The sequence below is a fragment of the Hemiscyllium ocellatum genome, chromosome 26 (assembly GCF_020745735.1).
Source record: "Hemiscyllium ocellatum isolate sHemOce1 chromosome 26, sHemOce1.pat.X.cur, whole genome shotgun sequence".
Classification (NCBI taxonomy): domain Eukaryota; kingdom Metazoa; phylum Chordata; class Chondrichthyes; order Orectolobiformes; family Hemiscylliidae; genus Hemiscyllium; species Hemiscyllium ocellatum.
This window is the reverse complement of record NC_083426.1, coordinates 11,085,830-11,106,004: the sequence shown is the minus strand read 5'-3', so window position 1 is coordinate 11,106,004 and position 20,175 is coordinate 11,085,830. Positions and strand designations below refer to the sequence as shown.

At 42.7% G+C, this 20,175-nt stretch overlaps 1 protein-coding gene across 1 annotated transcript in view; it reads right to left on the bottom strand.

Moving 5' to 3' along the window:
• LOC132828330 (ethanolamine kinase 1-like) overlaps window positions 1-12,667 on the bottom strand; it is a 52,311-nt gene extending 39,644 nt beyond the window's left edge. Inside the window, exon 1 of the mRNA XM_060845343.1 lies at window positions 12,359-12,667. Coding sequence (XP_060701326.1) covers window positions 12,359-12,505 — 147 coding nt within the window. The 5' untranslated portion in view covers window positions 12,506-12,667. The remainder of the gene's footprint in view (window positions 1-12,358) is intronic.
• Window positions 12,668-20,175: the final 7,508 nt, after the last annotated feature.

Sequence of the window (20,175 nt, the reverse complement as noted above, 5' to 3'; positions counted from 1 at the left end):
TATGTCTGCGTGGATTACCTCTGGGTCCTCCAGTTTCCGCCCACAGTCCAAAAGTGGGCAGGTTACATGAATTGGCTATGCTAAATTGCCTGTAGGTGTTAGGTGAAGGGGTATATGTAGGGGAATGGGTCTGGGTGGGATGCTCTTTAGAGGGTCAGTGTGGACTTGTTTGGCTGAAGGGCCTGTTTCCACACCAAGTGATCCAATCTAAAACGGACTTGAAAAAAAAGTTTTACTAGCAGGAGGATTTAAGGTTGACACCTTTCTCCTCCCCCTCTTCCCCCAAATTCACATCCACCGATCTCAACTATTCTGGAACAGATTTAATGGCTAACAGTTTAACATACTGCCTTCACAATAAGGAGGTCTGGTTGTATAGCTGATAAAGCACTTAGTCAGATGTACAGCAGGGAAACAGACCCTTCAGTCCAACCTGTCCATGCTGGCCAGATATCCCAACCCAATGTAGTACCACCTGCCAGCACATATCCCTCTTAAAAAAGCTTACCTTTTCACATAAAAGGCATCTGGATGTGTAAGTGTTGCAATTATACCAGCCCCCACCACTTCCTCTGGCAGCTCATTCCATACCTGTACCGCCCTGTGTACAAAATTTTCTCCTCTTACTGTGAAACTATGCCCTCTAGTTCTGAACTCTGACCCAGGGAGAGGACTTTGCCTATTTACTCTATCCATGCCCCATAAAATTGTAAATCTCTATAAAAGGTCACCACTTAGCCTCCGACACTCCAGGGAAAACAGCCATAGCTCAAACCCTCCAACCCTGGCAGCATCCTTATCAATCTTTTCAAGTGTCACAACTTCTTTCCGATAGGAAGGAGACCAGAATTACACATAATATTCCAACAGTGGCCTAACCAGTGTCCTGTACAGCCACATGACCTCCCAACTCCTGTACTCATACTCTGACCAATAAGGGAAAGCATACCAAACATCTTCACTATCCTATCTACCTGCGACTCCACTTGCAAGGAACTATGAACCTGCACTCCAAGGTCCCTTTGTTCAGTAACACTCCCTAGAACCTTACCATTAAAGGTGTAGAAGTCCTGCTCAGATTTGTTTTCCCAAACTGCAGCACCTCATCTCATTTGTTGGAATTAAACTTCATCTGCCACTTCTCAACCCATCTGATCAAGATCCTGTTTAATTGGGAAGTAACCCTCTTCGCTGTCCAATACACCTCCAGTTTGTGTTATCTGCAAACTTGCTAACAACCTTTTATGCAAGCATCCAAATCATTTTACATAAATGATAAAGAATAGAGACCTAGCACCAATCCTTGTGGCACTGCACTGGTCACAGTCTGACTAACAAAACTCCACCACCTGTCTTCTACCTTTGAGCCAGTTCTGTATCCAAATGGCTAGTTCTCCATGTATTCTGAGACTTAACCTGGTTAACCAGGCTCCCATGGGGAACCTGGTCAAATGCCTTACTCAAGCCCACATAGATCACATCTAACACGCTGCCCTCAATCCTGAGTTTTGATGACGTAACAAAGAGTTTGATACACGATTTCCTATGCACAAAGCCAAGTTGACTATCCCTAATCAGTCCTTTCCATTCCAAAGGAGTGTACATCCTGTCCCTCCAACAACCTTGCCCACCACTGATGTCAGGCTCACTGGTCTATAGTTCCCTGGCATGTCTTTACCATCCTTCTTAAATAGTGGCAGCATGTTAGCCAACCTCCAGGTCTTCCAGCTGCAAATGTGTTGCTGGTCAAAGCACAGCAGGTTAGGCAGCATCTCAGGAATAGAGAATTCGACGTTTCGAGCATAGGTCTTCCAGCATCTCACCTGTGACTAGTATTGATACAAATATTGCAAAGGGCCCAGCAGTCACTTCTCTAGCTTCCCACAGGAGTTCGAGGGTACACCTGATCTGGTCCTGGGGAATTTGTCCATCTTAACATGTTTCAAGACATCCAGCACTTCCTCCTCTGTAATATGGAGATTTTGCAAGATTTCATCATCTATTTCCCTACAGTCTATATCCTCCAGATCCTTTTCCACAGTAAATACTGATGCAAAATACTCATTTAGCATCTCCCCCATTTTCTGCGGCTCCACACAAAGGTCACCTTGCTGATCTTTGAGGTGCCCTAGTTACCCTTTGTCCTTAAGGAATTTGTAGAATTAAGGAGAATCCAAAGGGTTTCTATTTGCAAAAGCTATGTCCCTTTTTGCCCTCCTGATTTCCTCTTCACTATACTCCTACAAAATCAGGAGAAAAGGTGAGGCTGGCAGTTGCAGGTGAGAGGGTGGAGAGTGAAGTGTGGAGAAGCATAGCAAGTCAGTTGTGCATTAACTTATATTTTGCTTCAGTAATTTTCAGATCATTGATGAAAGATAGGCAGAGGGAAAATAAAAAAAAAACATACAACCATGAAAGCTGCAGATTGCTGTTCAAGTAAAAAAAGGTGGTTGACTAACAAAATAAAAGCTTACTCAAGGTTTGAATCGTCACATTGGACTCAAACTCTGTTCCACTCTCCACAGATGCTGCTAGACCTGTGGAGTTTTTCCAACAACTATAATATTCTGTATTCAAATACTGTTATTCTTACTTGGTCCAGCCACAGACTGACACTTTGCTCTACTGTTGGCTTAGTATCCTAAAACAAGCTAACTTAGTTATTAAGTTGGTCTTAAAAAGCATCAAGAGCCACACTATCACATTCTCAGTGACAAAGTGGGTCTGCTGACTGTCCATAGGTTAGACTTGCTTTTAGGACAGTGTCAAAATGTGAAAGATGTAAAAAGAAAGTTTTAAAAAAAAAAGCTTAATCAATATGAAAATGATTTTTCCTTTAACGATGTCTTTGGATATTTAATGGGGGCAGTTGGGGGAAAGAGAAGGAAGAGTGTTCCAACTGTTTGTGGGAAGTGCACCTCTTGACAACTGAGCAACTAGCAAAAAGAATTTAAATATCATCTTGAGGATATCAAGTACATCCAAAAAGGCAACAAAATACCAACAAGGTTTAATCTAGATGGGTCTGTTTAAACCAAAGATACTTGGAAAACTGATCCATAAGCAAATATTTGTTTAGGGACAATTATGCTACTTCTGGTAAATAAATGTGTTTCATAGCCAGTTATTAGGTATAATTACATGACTAAACATTTGCTCAACAGTCAAAACAATTACTCGTTAGCTCAGTTGGCTGGATGACTGGTTTGTGATGTAGAAACATCACAGTGTGGGTTCAACTCCTACACTGGCTGATGTTACCATTGAAGGTCCCACTTTCTCAACCTCACCCAGAAGCAGTGACCCCAGGTTAAAATGCACCATTAATCCTCACTGGGGAAACCATGTTTATGGCTCTCTGGAAGGATGGCAATCTTACCTTTACCTCACCAAAAGGCAAGTACCTGGAAGTAGACTGAAGGGGGGGGGGGGGGGGGGAAGCAGCAGTTTACTTACTGCAAAGTCAAAGTCAAAGTCATTCTCCAGAGCACAAAAAAATTCCAAGGCAGCCATACAAATACTGTGGCCACAAGCCCAGACCAGAGGCTTGAAGTTATCTAATTAACTCACCTAGACCTGTCCACTATCTATGAAAGCACAACTTAGGACTGTCGGAATATTCCCCACTTTCCTGGGTGAATACAGCTGCAACAACCAGAAAAACTTAACACCATCTAGGACAAAGCAGCAGGCTCATTGGATATCATGACTACAAATATCCACTGACACTGGCAGCCAGCTACAAGATGCACAGCAGTAACTGATCAAGGCTCCTTCAACAATGCTTTTTAAAAAAGCATCACATCAGCCATCAAGGAGGACAGTGGGAACATCACCTGAAGGCTACCTCCAAACCACACACCAGCTAGATGTGTAACCATACTACTGTTTTCTCAGTCAGTCAAAATCCTAGAACTCCCCTTCCTAACAGGAGGATATAACCCGACTGCAACAGTACCAGAAAGCAGCTCACCACCACTTAAGGGAAGCTATATAGAGCAACAAACATCAAGTTCAGCAGGGAGGTCAGTGCGATGAATGAACAACATGAGCTATGTTTACTGAGACAACTGGTTTAGTGTCACATTGCAGCTACATTTCAATGCTGAGTCAGTCAATTCAATCCAGTTCTAAAACAGAATGTTACTTGCAGGCATATATAGATAGGTTTTGTCAAAGGGTTGCTGGGAGTTTAAATGTGCAGAAGTTGAGACAGTTTGGCATGATCAAACATTTGGCTGAAGTGATGGGTTGGTAGGTTTTTAAAGGCAGGAAGCCTTTAGATGGGCTGATTCCTTGCCCATTTTCAATGGTTTGTTTGGTACTTTTCACAACCAGTTTTAGTTACATCAGCATGTGACTGCTGCTCTTCAACATAGGTTCCAACTGATCATCACATCTCAGATACATTGACAATGGAGGGCACAATACAGATTTACCAGTATACCAGGGTTAAAATGGTAGACAGATTGCATTCTCTTGACCAACTCGTAAATTGAAAATGTTTACTGATTGAAGGAGCAGAGAGAAAATATTTCCTCTTAAATGGCAGACCTAGAGAATGACTTTAGCAAAAAAGAGCTAGGCTGCATAGGGGTGATATCAGAAAGCATTTCATACAAGGTGATGAAAATCTAAATTCTCTCCCTGCAACTTAAACCCCACCCCCCAACCCCCCCAAAAAAAATGCCATGCTATGGACAGGGACCAACTTTCCCTGCCACCCATAACACTTGACTGTCTGCATGCATGAGGAATGTTTTATAGGGTTAGAGTTTTACCTGGTAGAAAGATGTTGACATTTCATGGTTATTCAACCTGGTCCACACTTTTCCATCAGTTTGAATCCAGAGGACAGGTAAATTATGAACTTCTGCATACTTTTTTAAAATCTAATTTTTATGACATGAAAAATAGCAGATCTCAATTTCTAGTGAGCTCTCACAGGCAGCCATCAATACTTCCAGGCACACAGTTCCTTGTGGGAAGAATTCTAGTCCAGAGATGGGTAAGGACAAGAGAACAACTAAGGGAGGGAATCATGGCTAGGGTTTAGACAAGTCAATGTTCTATTCATTAAAATTTGCAAGTTAATATTTGCAAATTATATTACAAAACAAAATGCTCTCTTGAATGGGTTTGAAAGAAAGAGTCAGTTCAGTCTTGACTGTACATTTGAGTAGTGTGGGACTGACCCCAAATATTACAACATATGCAACTCCATTAGAAAGAATGGCATCTTGCAATGCCTCAATAAACAAAAGGCTTATTATGGCTTTACCATCCATAGATTAGTTCAGGAAAGTTTAGTACTTTATTCAGCCATTGGAGGACTTCAAAATGTAGAGGCACCAAATCCAGTTATTGGAGGAACAGAAAGTTGAATGGCACATTGATAGGGCAACAGACCTACAGTCACTTCAGACATTATGAAAAATGTCAATAGTGCATCCTGAGTGTCAACTTCACAAAACCAAAATCTGCCCAAAATCAAATCTAGTCAGATCAATTTGAATTTTATGTTGCTTATTTCTGTAAACTGTTGTTTCCAGTTCAGCAAATTGTAGTAGCCAACAGCATTCCAAGATACAAATTTATAATGGGCTTATCTCAGCATCAGGTTATAAACTGCCCTGGTGTCTTTTAAAAATAAAAGAAAATTGTTCTGACTGTAGTTGGATTTCTAATTTACTTTCCACCAATCCTACATCATGCTCCTCCTCCACTGTAGTTGGGCAATAAGTACAGGTCTAGCCAGCTACACCCACATCCTGGGAACAGATTTATTTTTAAGATTAGATTACTTCATGTGGAAACAGGCCCTTCAGCACAACAAGTCTACACCGACCTGTCGAAGTACAACCCACCCTGGCCCATTCCCCTACACCTAACACTACAGGCAATTTAGCCTAGCCAATTCACCTAACCTGCACATTTTTTTGGACTGTGGAGGAAACTGGAGCACCTGGAGGAAACCCATGCAGACATGGGGAGAATGTGCAAGCTCCAAAGTGAGTTACCTGAGGGAGGAATTGAACCCAGGTCTCTGGCCCTGAGGCAGCAGTGCTAATCACTGTGCCACCCACAAATTTTTTAAAAAGCTCTTGAACACTAATCTACTCCCATGTCATTCTTCCTTACTCTGAAAAGCTGCTATTTACCAATCTACAAAAAAAATTATTAGTCACTGGCATTACTGAAAGAGCTAAAATTTGACTCACTCAAAGCTGCACAAGATTAAATCAAAGGTTTTTAAGACAATCATGGAATGAGGGCATCACCAGCTAGACCAGTATTACCCAGCTCTAATTGCCCAGAGGGCAATTAAGAGTCAACCACATTGCTGTGGGTCTGGAGTCACATGTAGACCAGGCAGGTAAAAGATGGCAGTGTCCTTCCCTAAACAGCATAGAAACCCATCTAGTCCACTTTTGACAGTAGATTCATGATTAGACTCAACTCTAGATTTTTAATCGAATTCAAATTCTGTCTGCCATGGCTAGATTTGAACCTGGTTACCAGATTATTACCTGGGTCTCTGGATTAAGAGTCCAGCAATAATACCACAAAGCCATTGTCTTCCACACTGCAAATTAGTGGCAACTTAGCCATGCTTGTTAGCAATTCACAGCAGGAACTTGTATCCTTACTGGATGACCAAGCTGGTTAGTTCAGTTGGCTGGATGGCTAGTTTGAGGCAGAGAGAGAGTTCAACTCCTGCATGGAGGTTACCATGAAAGTCCCTCCTTCCCAACCTTTCCCCTCACCTGAGGCATGGTGAAACTCATTAAACCAGTCATCTCTAATTAGAGAGCACCCACTGGTTCAGTAGGGCTGTGATCAATTTACTAGATTACTAAACAGCCAATTTCAGGGTTGCACTGAGACAGCACCACACTCAGAACAGACATGATCCTTTACCAGTCATACTAGCAGGCTAATTGCTGCAAGTGGCTAGAATCAGTATTTGATTCTAACTTGTATTGCTATCCTTCACCAACTGTACTTTGTTGCACAATATATAATCTACTTTGCAGCGGTCTCAGTATCAGACCATTTGCAGAGATTCAGTCTTAAATAGACAGTAGAATGTTTGCATTAGTGAACTAAAGCTGCTGAATAAGCACACCGATTGCTGTACAATTCAGTAGTTACAGTGAATACTGCCATAAATCCTGCTCAGCCACCAACATGTTGGCAGCCAGTGCCATCAGTAGGCCCTCTGAACAGCAACGTTGAAAAATCTCATTTACAGCTCATGAAATAAAGGGGCCGAATTAAATACATTTACACTGTGGAAGGAAATAGTACATTGTTGAGTCATTACAGTAGGAATTTTACTCTGCATTTCATCTATCCTATTAAAAGTCATAGTGCTACCAGATCATAGTCTAACTGAGGGAGATGACTAGTGGTCATTTAACCAGATGGTCACCACACCTCAGGCAGAGTGAAAGTTGTAAAAAAGTGGCACCTTCATGGTAAGCTCATGTGGAAATTGATTCAAATAGCACAGGTTCAATCACAGCCATCCAGCTTACCTCATCCCATTAAGCTGCCCCAGGACTGTATGCCAAAAGAAACTGAAGAGTAACAGCATTTCTCAGATAAGCATCTTGGCAAGATGAAACTTTGACTACTTCCACATGATCTCATTCTTCAAGCCCAGTTATTTAGCTGCTCACCAGCTCCATCCCTAGATGGAGAGTGATGAGATCCTTCATTTTAGGTTCCTAAATTTGGATACCCAGATGTTTCAGTGGCTCCTATTTGGCTCTTCACCAGAGACAACAGTTGACTAAAGCCAGCATTTTGGCTCCTCTTTGAGAGGACAAGATTTTTGCATTGACCCAAATAGCCTGAGTTCCTCATCCAAAATATCATAGCTACGTAGCTTTTCACACTGAGGACACAAACTGCATGGAGGTATCCTGTTACCAAGTGGCCCTTCTTTCCATGTGCACAGTAAATGGGCAGTGAACAGCTAACTCAGACAGTCCCGAGACCGAGGAGCCCTTCTGAACTCTTGTGTTCATCAGCCAGGGCTCCCTGATTGCCCCAAGTTAATACCAAACTCAGATTTCAGACAAATGAGGTCCACCTGCTCCTGGCTCCAAATACTACGTTACTTTAATCAAATACCTTCTCACTAAAGCATTGCACTGAATGAACAGTGACAAACAAAGTAACAGGGAATGACCGCTTTAAGCACATACATTCCAAGAGAACTAAAAAAAGTGTAATATCTCCAGTGATGCCTACATCTTCAACATTACACATTCTAGAATAGAGTTCAAGGCAAGGACCTTCCTAGAGACAGATAGTGCCTCTGGTTAATTCAAATCTGGATTAGGAATTTAGAGGTAATTTCCTTGACCATCAAATCTATTTTAGGAATGAATCACCTTACAGACATTAGTTGAACCCATCTCCATTCATTGGCTAAATGGGATCAATTCAGAATTGCTATTTGAATTTGATTCAAGTTTCTAAAGACTATGGTCATGACTGTAAGCAGTAAAAGCTCTACAGTGCTCCTCCATACTTACGCACAGGAGTTCACTTTGAAATTGGACACAGTGGAGGTAACATCCAGCAAGCAGCTGTGAAGAGGTTTAATGTTCAACAGGTACCCATTCTAGCAGATGAATGGATTATGTAATGCTGAATAATAGCAGCCATCCACTTTCTAACCTGGAGAAAGAGATTGATCTCCTGTTGGATCACCTAGGGATTGAATTGTAATGACAACTGAAAGACTCATGACTTGCAGATACAATGAATCACAAAAACAAAGTGGCATGAACTCCACCAAAACCATGCACTCTAATTCCAGATATTCTTGAATGATGCAATCACTTCTATTTAAATTGCCCAATTTCATACTGCCTTAGGACTACACAGAAATTATAGCACTGGCAATGGCCATTCAGCTGACTGTAATAGCCCTTAGCATGAAGCCAGCTCCTCAAAATCCAGTTAGGAATAGATGAACAGGAGTAGCTCATTCAGCATCTTAAAAACTTCAGTCATGGTTGAGTTATAGTTTAACCTCATCTAGTCCTACACCCTTACCTGCTCTTTGGTCATTTCCTAACAAATTCCTTCCAAACACAATATGTAGTACCTCTCCTCTTCATAAGACTTCAGCTCACTTCACTTTCTGATAATTCTAAGCATTTCTGGTTACTAAAGAGTTACATTAGTTAGAGAGTCAGGAACAAAAGCAAGCACAGACATCGAAAAAGGAGTTGTCACTTAGGAAACCGTCTCAATCATAAGCAGTATTTTCCCTGCCATGACTTCAAAGTCTACCATTAAACCAAGGCATACAAATCTAGTTCCTACTGTAACTAAAATGCTGTCCTTACTCAAAAAAGTACATTTCTATTATAGATTCTGCACATAATACGAACAGCTTGCACTAACCTGTCACTATGATTACACAATTTGGTCACTCTCCACAAGTTGCTCAAATTTCTTCCCAACAGTTTCCTTCTCTGTAACTGAAAGTTAATTAAGGGGCAAAATGAAACAAGGTTTCAAACAATTCACATTAGAGGATAACATGACAACGTTTATCCAAATTGCTCAGCTTGTTTACCAGAGAATCAACCTAAAAAAGTGCCTTTTCAGTTACTATTTCCAGCTTACAACCAGCAAGGCAGCATTTCAAATAATTCCATGCATTGACCCAGCACATCTCCAGGAAGTGACAGGTGAGTGGCTTATGTCTACTCCCCCTGAGAATTACAGTTGGCTTGAAAGCAAGAAAATTTAGTTATCTAAAGTTCTGCGTTCAAGTCTATTCCAGGATTGGGTGCAGGGATTGCTACTTTAAAATCAGAAAGTTTTTCTGTCCATATTCTTTACTAGGATGTGGACATCATAAGGAGAAAAGTGAGGACTGCAAATGCTGGAGATCAGAGCTGAAAATGTGTTGCTGGAAAAGCACAGCAGGTCAGGCAGCATCCAAGGAACAGGAGAATTGATGCTTCGGGCACGAGCCCTTCTTCAGAAAGGGAGGCTCATGCCCGAAACGTTGATTCTCCAGCTCCTTGGATGCTGCCTGACCTGCTGCGCTTTTCCAGCAACACATTTTCAGCTGTTGACACCACAACTAAGGCCAGCATTGGTTGACTACCTACCTGTTTTGGAACAAAGCAGTTCCAAGAGTCAACGACATTGCTGTGGGTCTGGAATCCCATGTAGGCCAGATCAGCTAAGGATAGCTATTTTTAAGAAAAATAGAATGAAACAGATGGATTTATGTAACAATCATTGTGGTCACCATTATAGCAGCCACCACAATGAATGTGAAAATTATGTTGGTCATACACATTACTAGCCAAGTAGCATTACCACTATGTTACCATCTCCCAGAATGTACTGTCCTTCAATTAAAACATTAAGTGCCTCCTTTCTGCCCTCCCATGAAGAGGCAGTTTCTATTGGTTCTAGTCCAAGAGCAATTTCCTGGCCAATACTCATCGCACAAAACATCTCAAACAGATACGGATCATCGTATTATGTCGGAGAGAACTTACTGTGCAGATTAGCTGCATTCCCCACATTACAGCAGTGACTAAACTATTTAAGTACTTTTACATATAATGTATTGCAATATCACAAGAATACAAGGCAAAGACTGCACATCTAGATCAAGTTCTTAACAAGTACATGGTAACATTAATATAGCTGAACTATCTTCACTACACTTTGTCAGAGTCATGCATTCAAATAAGTTGGTTAATGTGATTTTAAAAAAAACCAACTGGCTCAGACACGTTATAACACCTACGGATAAGGTAGAATTTCAATCCGAACCTTCTGGCCCAACAACAGACACTAACACTGCATCACAAGATCCCTCCCTATTTCAATCAGGTAACCCAAGTTGGTATGCAATCAAAGTTCCAATCAGGCCTGATTTTATTTTGGAGAAGTGAGGGGACTGCAGATGCTGGTGATCAGAGTCAAAAACAAGTGTGTGGCACTGAAAAAGCACAGCAGGTCAGGCAGCATCTGAGGAGCTGGAGAATTGGCATTTTTTTTTTTAAATGTAGCTTCTAAAATCAGACTATTTCAAGATTTGTATGACTGTAATACACCCCTTGAACAGATAAAACCAAAAAGTTGATTTTAAACAAAAAAAAAGTTACTCACAGAAAATAGGAAATTAAAAAGATCACTTCCAGGGAGTGAACTTTTCCTTTAGAAGTAAAGTATGAACCAAACAGCTGAGGTAAATGCATTTAAAGAGTGTGACAATACAGCTGAAAGAAAGTGGTTTGTTGTAAAGACAGAAGTCACAAAAATCTGAGGATGGGAAACAGCTGGATTAAGAATAACTAGTCCTTGGAAAATAAAACTGCAATACATTTGCACAGCCTTCAGGATTAAGTGCAGATATTTTCCTCAACCTATTCATAAAGGTTACTGAACACCTCTAGAGCAGGTTGGACTTCATCCCAGCTCCCTAGGCATGGATACTACCACTACAGAACAGGAGTCCCCTGGAGTAACTGAACTTCAGGGTCATTAACTAAGTTACAAATTTCAACAGGTATGCAAGGAAAAGTACACCAGGATTCAGCATCCCAGAGATCAGGGAACTGTTTAACAGCTATAGATCCTCAATCCAGGGTTCAGATTGGGAAAGAGAAGTGGACAGACAACATTTTAACCACAACCTTGAACTGCTGGATAGGATCCTCTATCACTCTCACAGCACAATGGCTCACTTTCAACAGGTGCAAACATTGGCAAAAAGGAGGGAGTGAGAGAGAGAAAAGAGAGGGTGCTTGACCACAGAGTGGGAGTGGGGTAGACAAAGATAGGGAAAAGTAGTGCCTGATGAAGGGCTTTTGCCCAAAACGTCAACTCTCCTGCTCTTGGGATGCTGCCTGACCCGCTGTGCTTTTCCAGCACCTCATTCTGGTCGCCGATCTCCAGCATCTACATCCTCACTTTTACCCAACAGGGGCAAAAAAAAAAGCAGGAGGGGGAAGAACTGAGCCAGGCAATAGGTAAAGAGGGCGGGAGGCTGAGTCTGGTAATAGGTAGCAAGGATTGATAGGATAGAAGAAGCGAGTCTGGCAATAATGGGGGAAAAAGAGGCAAGTGGGCAGAATCCCGTTTCGATCAGGCAAGGAAAAAACATTGTATCTGCAAACGAGAGGAATCGCTGCCGCAGCCCCGCGGAAGAAGAATGTATCAAAACGGAATGTATCGAGTCGCCGCCTGATGCAACAATGTAACCATTTGGGATTGTTACTAGTTTCCCAGCTGTTGGCAGCACAGCTGGCGATGCTGTCAAACCCCAGAGCAGGCAGCGCTCCCACTCCCACCTCCTTACCTTGGTCTTCACCTGGCTCACGTCCCACTTGGGCCGCAGCTTCCCGACCAGCGCCAAAGCGCCCGGGATCACGTCGTTCTCGTCCACGTAAATGGCGAACTTCGGCACGGCAGGCGCCCCGACCGGAACGTGGACCTCGGTCTCCATGGCCCGGCTCCTGTACCCAGCCAGGGCTCTGCCCGGGTTATATGTGCGCCGAGAGACGGCCCGGGGCTCCGCCTCCGATTGGAAAGGGGCACAAGTCGGCTTGGAGCTCGGGCACCGGGAGCAGGAGGAGCCGCCACCGCCGCCGGCTGATTCGCCATCCTCTGGGCTGTGCGACTGCTGCCCCCTATCAGCCGGAGGTCGGAACATCGGAGCAAAGAGTGCTGTCTAGACCTTTAAACTCTGCTGCCTGCAACCAGCATCTTCCCAGTATCTCGCCAAACATTGCAGTGGTCACCAAAGATGAGCTGGTGAGCACCTTTTGATGCATAAATATAGATTTGGGCATCTGAAGCCGATCATGGATCATAAGTGATTTTTTAAAAATGTATTCCTTTCAAAGAAAATGCATAATGTTGGGGGAGGGGGTGAAAACTCACTTACCCCCGTATGTTTCATATGCACACACATGAACTAATACTGTGCCTCAGAGTCATTGTGATGTATGTGTTACTGATCCAAAAATACCTCATAATGTCACAGCTTGGGGATGTCCTGCCTGTTTGCTACATTATTCTTCTCATGATAGAGTGAGTTCAATGCTGTACAGATTGTCACTCACTGTTGAAAGTGCATCAGCCATGGAAAGGTTTGGCTGAGGAATGAGTTTTGACCCATTTCGTGGAATGACAGGACAGCTCCTGAGATCAGAGGATGCTTCATCCAATGGGTGTAGCTCCATACAAGCTTCTCAGTATTCCTACTTCATCTAACCTGATCTGCATAGCCCATTACCTCCCAAACCTGTGAATGTGGGGCTTGTTAGAGAAGGAGCACAGTTTGTGTAACTTGGCTGGACATCTATTACTGCCTCAGAGTTTATGAATCCCCTTGCTGCCATGCACCTCAGACAGGTGCAAGGGAATACTGAAATGGGAAGGAGTGAGGCCATTGAAGAATTTGAAAACAAAGATAAAAACTTCAAATTTAAGGCATTGGACGACTGAGGGTAAAGAACAAGATTTCAGTCTTTCTCGATAGTTATCACTTCTTGGTTCTGGTATTATTCTTGTGAATCTTTCTTCCTTGAGATGGAGTGTCATTGGCAAGGATCTGCCGATATCCTTGAATGACTCTGAAGTGAGTGAATTTTCAGCCAGTCCTAGAGAAGGGTTACACATGAAACGTTGACTTCACCTCCTGATGCTGCCTGGCTTGTTGCACTCTTCCAGCCCCCTGCTTGTCTACCTTGGGTTCCAGCATCCCAGTTTTTTTTTGTCTCCAGCCATTTGAGAAAGCAGTTAAGAGCTAAGTACTTTGCTGTGGCTCTGGAGTGAGAACAGGTCAGGTAAAGATTTTGTTTCCTAAGGGGCATTATGAACCTAATGAGGCTTTATAACAATCCATGATAGCTTCACAGTCACCATCGCGGAGACTTCCAATACCAGATTTATTAATTGAATTCATATTCCACCTGATGGCATGGTGAAATGAACCCATGTCACAAGAGCATCTGTGTCAATGACTATTACACATCTGTTTCCCTATCAGCTTTATGAACATGCTGCAGTGTCCTTCTGTCCTTTTTTGACATGGTGACAAGCACGTACCCAGAGTTCCAAGTGTGGTTTAATCAAGGTTAAATACAATTTTAAAATAACTTCCCTTCTTATCAATTTTAAGTCCTCTAAAGTGAATGCTAGTAATTTGTCTGAATTTTTCTTATAACATTGCCGCATTTATTGATTGGTAAAAGTACACTCCATCTCTGTGCTGCCCCATTTATGCCCTTATTTTCTCAGCAGTTTCTGGTCTTTACATCTCATACCAAAATGGACCACACTTATCACTAATGTGCTAATTCATGGCCATTCTACTTGTCTTCGTTCCACCTGATGAAGGAGCGTCGCTTCGAAAGCTAGTGTGCTTCCAATTAAACCTGTTGGACTATAACCTGGTGTTGTGTGATTTTCAACTCTGTCTTCATTCATGACTTGTATTTTATCAACGGTTTCCTCAATATTAGCAATACCCTTCAGTCGAGTGTCCACCTATGAACTGATGTTTTCAATTCCTTTGTCCTTGATTTATTTTAGTGGGGAACATGGCCATCAGAGTATCAATGACTGTAGAACATCACTTCTCATCTCCCATCAATCTGAGCACTATTTTCGACCCTACTGTTTTGGTAGCAGCTAGTCACCCAAACTGCTGGTTAGCCTATGATTCAATATATTTTGACTTTAGTTTTGAGTTAACCATATGTGATGCCTTACAGAAGATCTCTTAAAAATTGGAGCATTTTATATTGTCAGCTTTATCCTTGCTTATGCTTCCAGTTACTTTTTCTAAACCGGGGCTTCTCAATTTTTTTCACACTTGCCCCCATTTTGAGGCTTTAAAATTGCCTCAACAACTTAGTTTCAACTGGGAGACTGGCAACATCTTAAGAGCAGAGTACTGCTGTTCTGACTCAGTCCGAGCTCAGCAGGGGTCATTACTGCCTCCTGATGACTAGGGAGAACACAACTAGGGGTCACAGTTTGAGGATACAGGTTTGGACATTTAGGACTAAGATGAGGATAAATCTGTTCACCCAGAGACGGGTGAGTATGTGGAATTTTCTGCCACAGAAAGCAGTTTAGGCCAAAACATTGAATGTCTACAAAAAGGAATTCGATATAACAGCTGCCACACATGCTTGTGGCACTGGAGTCAGGACAGCCAGGGTAAGGACAGCAAATATCCCATTCTCTGAGCTTCGTTCAAAGTGATACCTTCTTTTCGCTCTGCTATCATGTCATCCACCCATTTACTTATCATGACATTGTGCTGTGTCTCTATTTCAAAAGCTGCTTTCTGGTGCATTAGCAATTGTAGCAATTTCCCAGGGCAAGTCTTTAGTCTCACTTTGACATGCTTGTGCCTGTTGCTTCTTGGTCATAGAATGTCACAGTGGATCCATTGAACCTGTTCCAACTGTTTGAAGAATAATCTAATTTGTCTCACTCATCTGCATTTTTGATGTTATTGGCACCTCCCTATTCGATATCTACAACAATAATGCTTCAGCAAGTTTGACCTGTTTTGTCAAATAGGAGCTAGGGTCACAAAGGTCGTAATTGGTTGGGCCTGAATCTCTCAGTCAATAATGTATCTGTTATTGGTATTTTACTTTGTTGATACAGATCTGATTAAAGGCTTCCTTGCATTGGTCATGAAATGAAATGTTTTTAACCTTGATCTTTCATTTTAATGAAATGGAATGTTTAATATCAAAAATGAATGGAATATGTTTGAACATTTTTCCAAATCTTCCACTGACATTATAGGAAAGTTGTAGAATCTACTGTCTTCTCTGATGGTCATCAAATTAATGCATTTCTTGATATTGATGCTCGGAATAAAATGACTGGCACCAAATAGTCAAAAGATGACATAGGTGCAGTTGGCAAATTCAGAACAGAATTGGTTAGGGAGCTGATGTAGCTAAAGAATTTCCCAATGAGTCTTGGCAACATGGGGATGCTTATTAAAGATAATAAGGGGTGGCACGGTGCCTCACAGCGCCAGGTCCTCAGGTTTGATTCCAGCCTTGGGTGACTGTGTGGAATTTGCACATTCTCCCCGTGTCTGCGTGAGTTTCCTTTGGGTGCTCCAGTTTCCTCCCACAGTCCAAAAATGTGCAGATTAGGGGGATTGGCCATGATAAGTTGTCCATAGTGTCCAGTGATGTGCAGACTATGGGAAATACCAGGAAAGGGGGTGTGTGTTTAGGTGTGATGTTCTTTGGAGGGTCACTGTGGACTTGATGGGCTGAATGGCCTGCTTCCACACTGTAGGGATTCTATGACAATTGCACTTATAGCATGAGCCCTCTCTCACCCCCTTCTTTTAACTCTAACAATGTAGACTTCAATTCCTTTTTCCTAGCTGTGCTTATCTAACTTCCTCTTTAACAACGAAACCAACAACCATTTGAAAATAATTTCTGATAGGTTTCATTAATCAAATCCTAATCAGTTACTTTGCCACACATCCCTCCTTCTCCCTTAAAGAAGGTTAATTATTTTTGATAAGAAACGCTAGGTTTTATTACTTAACACCATTTCTTCTATAATGCGACGGTTGCATTCTTGTCCAACCACGTGTTATAGAAACATTGCGCTTTAGGAACAGCACTTAAAGTGTTGGCGATGTAATTGTGTTACAGCCAACACATGTTTTAAAAGTTCACTCTGTCGAAACAACATCCCCAATTTATCGATCATGTTGCAGTGAATTCACGTTGACGAAACCTGTGTTAGATTAGACTTACCGTGTGGAAACAGGCCCTTCGGCCCAACAAGTCCACACCGACCCGCCGAAGCGCAACCCACCCATACCCCTACATTTACCCCTTACCTAACACTACGGGCAATTTAGCATGGCCAATTCACCTGACCCGCACATCTTTTTTGGACTGTGGGAGGAAACCGGAGCACCCGGAGGAAACCCACGCAGACACGGGGAGAACATGCAAACTCCACACAGTCCGTCGCCTGAGTCGGGAATTGAACCCGGGTCTCAGGCGCTGTGAGGCAGCAGTGCTAACCACTGTGCCACCGTCTGACCTGTATTTAGGTTTTGAATGTCAGGGAGGTAGAATTAGTCACCTTGGAATGCTTGGAGGCAGTAGATAGTCTTCATTAGGTGGCTGCCTTTTTCATAAGGAGGAAGGAAATGTCATGAGCTGTCTGACATTTTGTCTAGAGAGCAGAAGGCTGCCACCAGAAGCTACAACAATCAATATACATTCTGCCATCTGTAAGTTTCAAAGAGTGTGGTGCTGGTAAAGCACAGCCAGTCAGGCAGCATCCGAGGAGCAGGAGCTGATGAAGAGCTTCTGCTCGAAACATCGACTCTCCTGCTCCTAGGATGCTGCCTGACCAGCTGTGTTTTTCTAGCACCACACTTTTTAACCCTGAACTCCAGCATCTGCAGTCCTCACTTTCTCCTCCTCCAACTGTAGGTTTGTTTGTTTGAGTAATCTGTGGCTTTCAAACCTTAAAACTTACTCACGCCTATTAAGTTAATCTGTGGTCCCACAAAATGGGTGAATCTCAGTTAAACATTATTGATCAATATGATCCCAATCTCAAAACGCCAAATTGCAATCTTAATCTTTTCTCTTTACACATTTATTGCAATATCTTTAAGCAGGTTCATCCCTCACTGGCCTGACTAACAATACAAGATTTCTTCAGAGTTTTGTTCAGATTTAAAACAACACAGGCAGTAGCTTCTTGCCAGATAGCAAGTCTGATCCTGAACTCAAATGGGAGGGTGGTACCACTCCCCTGCCAGTATGCAGTTGAAACACCTGGCAAAGATATGGGTCACACCTAGTATGTCAGGTCATAGACAATTTCCCAAGGTTCCACCTCAATGGCTGCACTGGTGTCACATTGGTCTATCCCACGTGAGACAAATCACAGGACAGGGATAGTTCAGGGACAGGTCAGGAGAAGGCCAGAGGCAGGATCGCTCTTTGCCTGGAGTTCCCAGTCTCTGTCATGGATAGTGACCCCAGCATGGTAACTCAAACAAATCAGTAGTGTCCAATAGATCAAGAGAAAAACAATTGAACCAGAGCCCCCACAGAAGTCAGGTAATTCCTTGACAGAATTCCGAAGATTAATGCCGACTTAATCACCCATCCCTTACTCCTGAGATAGGAAAGGTTCTGGGGAACGGTGGGTAACCTTATATAAAGAGGGCCCAAGAAAACTTGCTGGCTTTCAGCTAAGGATAGGTGATGATCAAAGCTTCCAGCTACCTGTATGACTGGTGGGCATCAAAGGGCCTTGAGAGTAAGACCTTGGCACTGATACTATTAACGTGGCCAGGGTCAGCATTGGAGTGCATTATCAGCGATCGTTCTGGCTCAGCTGCTGGCATCACAGCCTGGGGAGATTTCAGCTTTATCCTTGTCACAAAACAAGTCCTTTTTTTTCTAAAAGCTGCTCCTTGGCTCAAGGAGCAGCTTTTGTCCTTGACTTTTTGTCAGCGGGGTAATAAACCGAACCGGGCTCCAATCAGACTGGTTTGGTACAGAGATGAAAAGGATTTTGAGAGGCCTTTTGTTTATATGTAAACAGATGAGACTTCAGGCCAAAGTTGTCATGCTTTAGAAGTGACCTGTATAAAGAAAGGGGGGGGGGGTGGTGGACAGCTCTCTAGCTGAGCAGTTTATTCCAGTCCAGAACTGTTTGGGAGTTCAACAGTGAGCTTGGTGGAAACAAACTCACTGTCTTTCTGCCCTTCTAAACCTCAACCTGTAAGCATGTGTTCCATTTATAGTGGGTTTTAAAGGGAGTTTGCTTATTGGGACTGTTGTGTATATTCAGAACAGCATAATTAAGTCTAGTTTGGATAGACTGAGTTCTGTAGGGGCTCTTCATTCTGTTCTTTGTGTTTCATTGTGTAATTTTGTGAAGACATTTTTTTTGCCTGTTTTAAATTTGGCAGTCAACCTTGCTAACTTAATCCAGGTAATTTTCACTGTACACTCAACGAAACAATTTACAATATTTTGAGTGATCTGGCCTAGTCCATAACACCCTGCACTGTCTTGATCATTGGGTTACAATAGAAAGAATGGAGGCCACAAAATTTATTGCGATGTATTTGTTTATTCCTGGCTCATTGCTACTTCCAGGTTTCTCAGCTGTCAAAATATGTTCATTTAAATTTAGATTACTTACAGTGTGGAAACAGGTCCTTCGGCCCAACAAGTCCACACCGCCAAAGCGTAACCCACCCAGACCCCTACATTTACCCCTTACCTAACACTACAGGCAATTTAGCATGGCCAATTCACCTGACCCGCACATCTTTAGAGTGTGGGAGGAAACCGGAGCACACCCACGCAGACACAGGGAGAACGTGCAAACTCCACACAGTAGTCGCCTGAGACGGGAATTGAACCCGGATCTCTGGTGCTGTGAGGCAGTAGTGCTAACCACTGTGCCACCGTGCCACCCTAAAGTTTAGAAATTTAGATGGTAAGAGTGATTTGATTGACTTTCAGCACAGTCACGGCAATGGTTTGGTGAATGAGAGAGAAACCATTTCCACTGGTTGAGGAGTCAAGGCCGAGGAGAGAGGGGTGCATTGTATAAATTGTTAGAACCAGACCTTCCAATAGTCAAGTTAGAGAGAACCTCTACTTTTAAAAGATGGTAAAAGTTTGGAACTTTCTTCTGCAGATTGCCATTGATGCGAGAACCATTATTTATTTTTAATATGAAGCTTGCGCGATAGTCTCTGAAAGGGAGATTGTGAGCCTTGGAGTGAAGCTGTAAGCATAAAGGCTATGGGCCTTTATGAATTAGAATAGTTAGGGGTTGTTTTTGATTGACTTAGTCTTGATGGACTGAAAGGCCTTTTTGTGTGCTGTAGATCTCTATGTCACTATCATCATAAAATCATAGAATCCCTACTGTGTAGAAGCAGGCTGTTTGGGTTTGGAGCATCTCATCCAGACTCATCCCCCTATCTTATCCCTTTGGCCCTTCATTACCCATGGCTAATCCACCCTAACTTGCACATCTTTGCACTGTGGGAGGAAACCGGAGCACCCGGAAGAAACGCAGACACGGGGAGACTGTGCAAATTCACACAATCAGCTG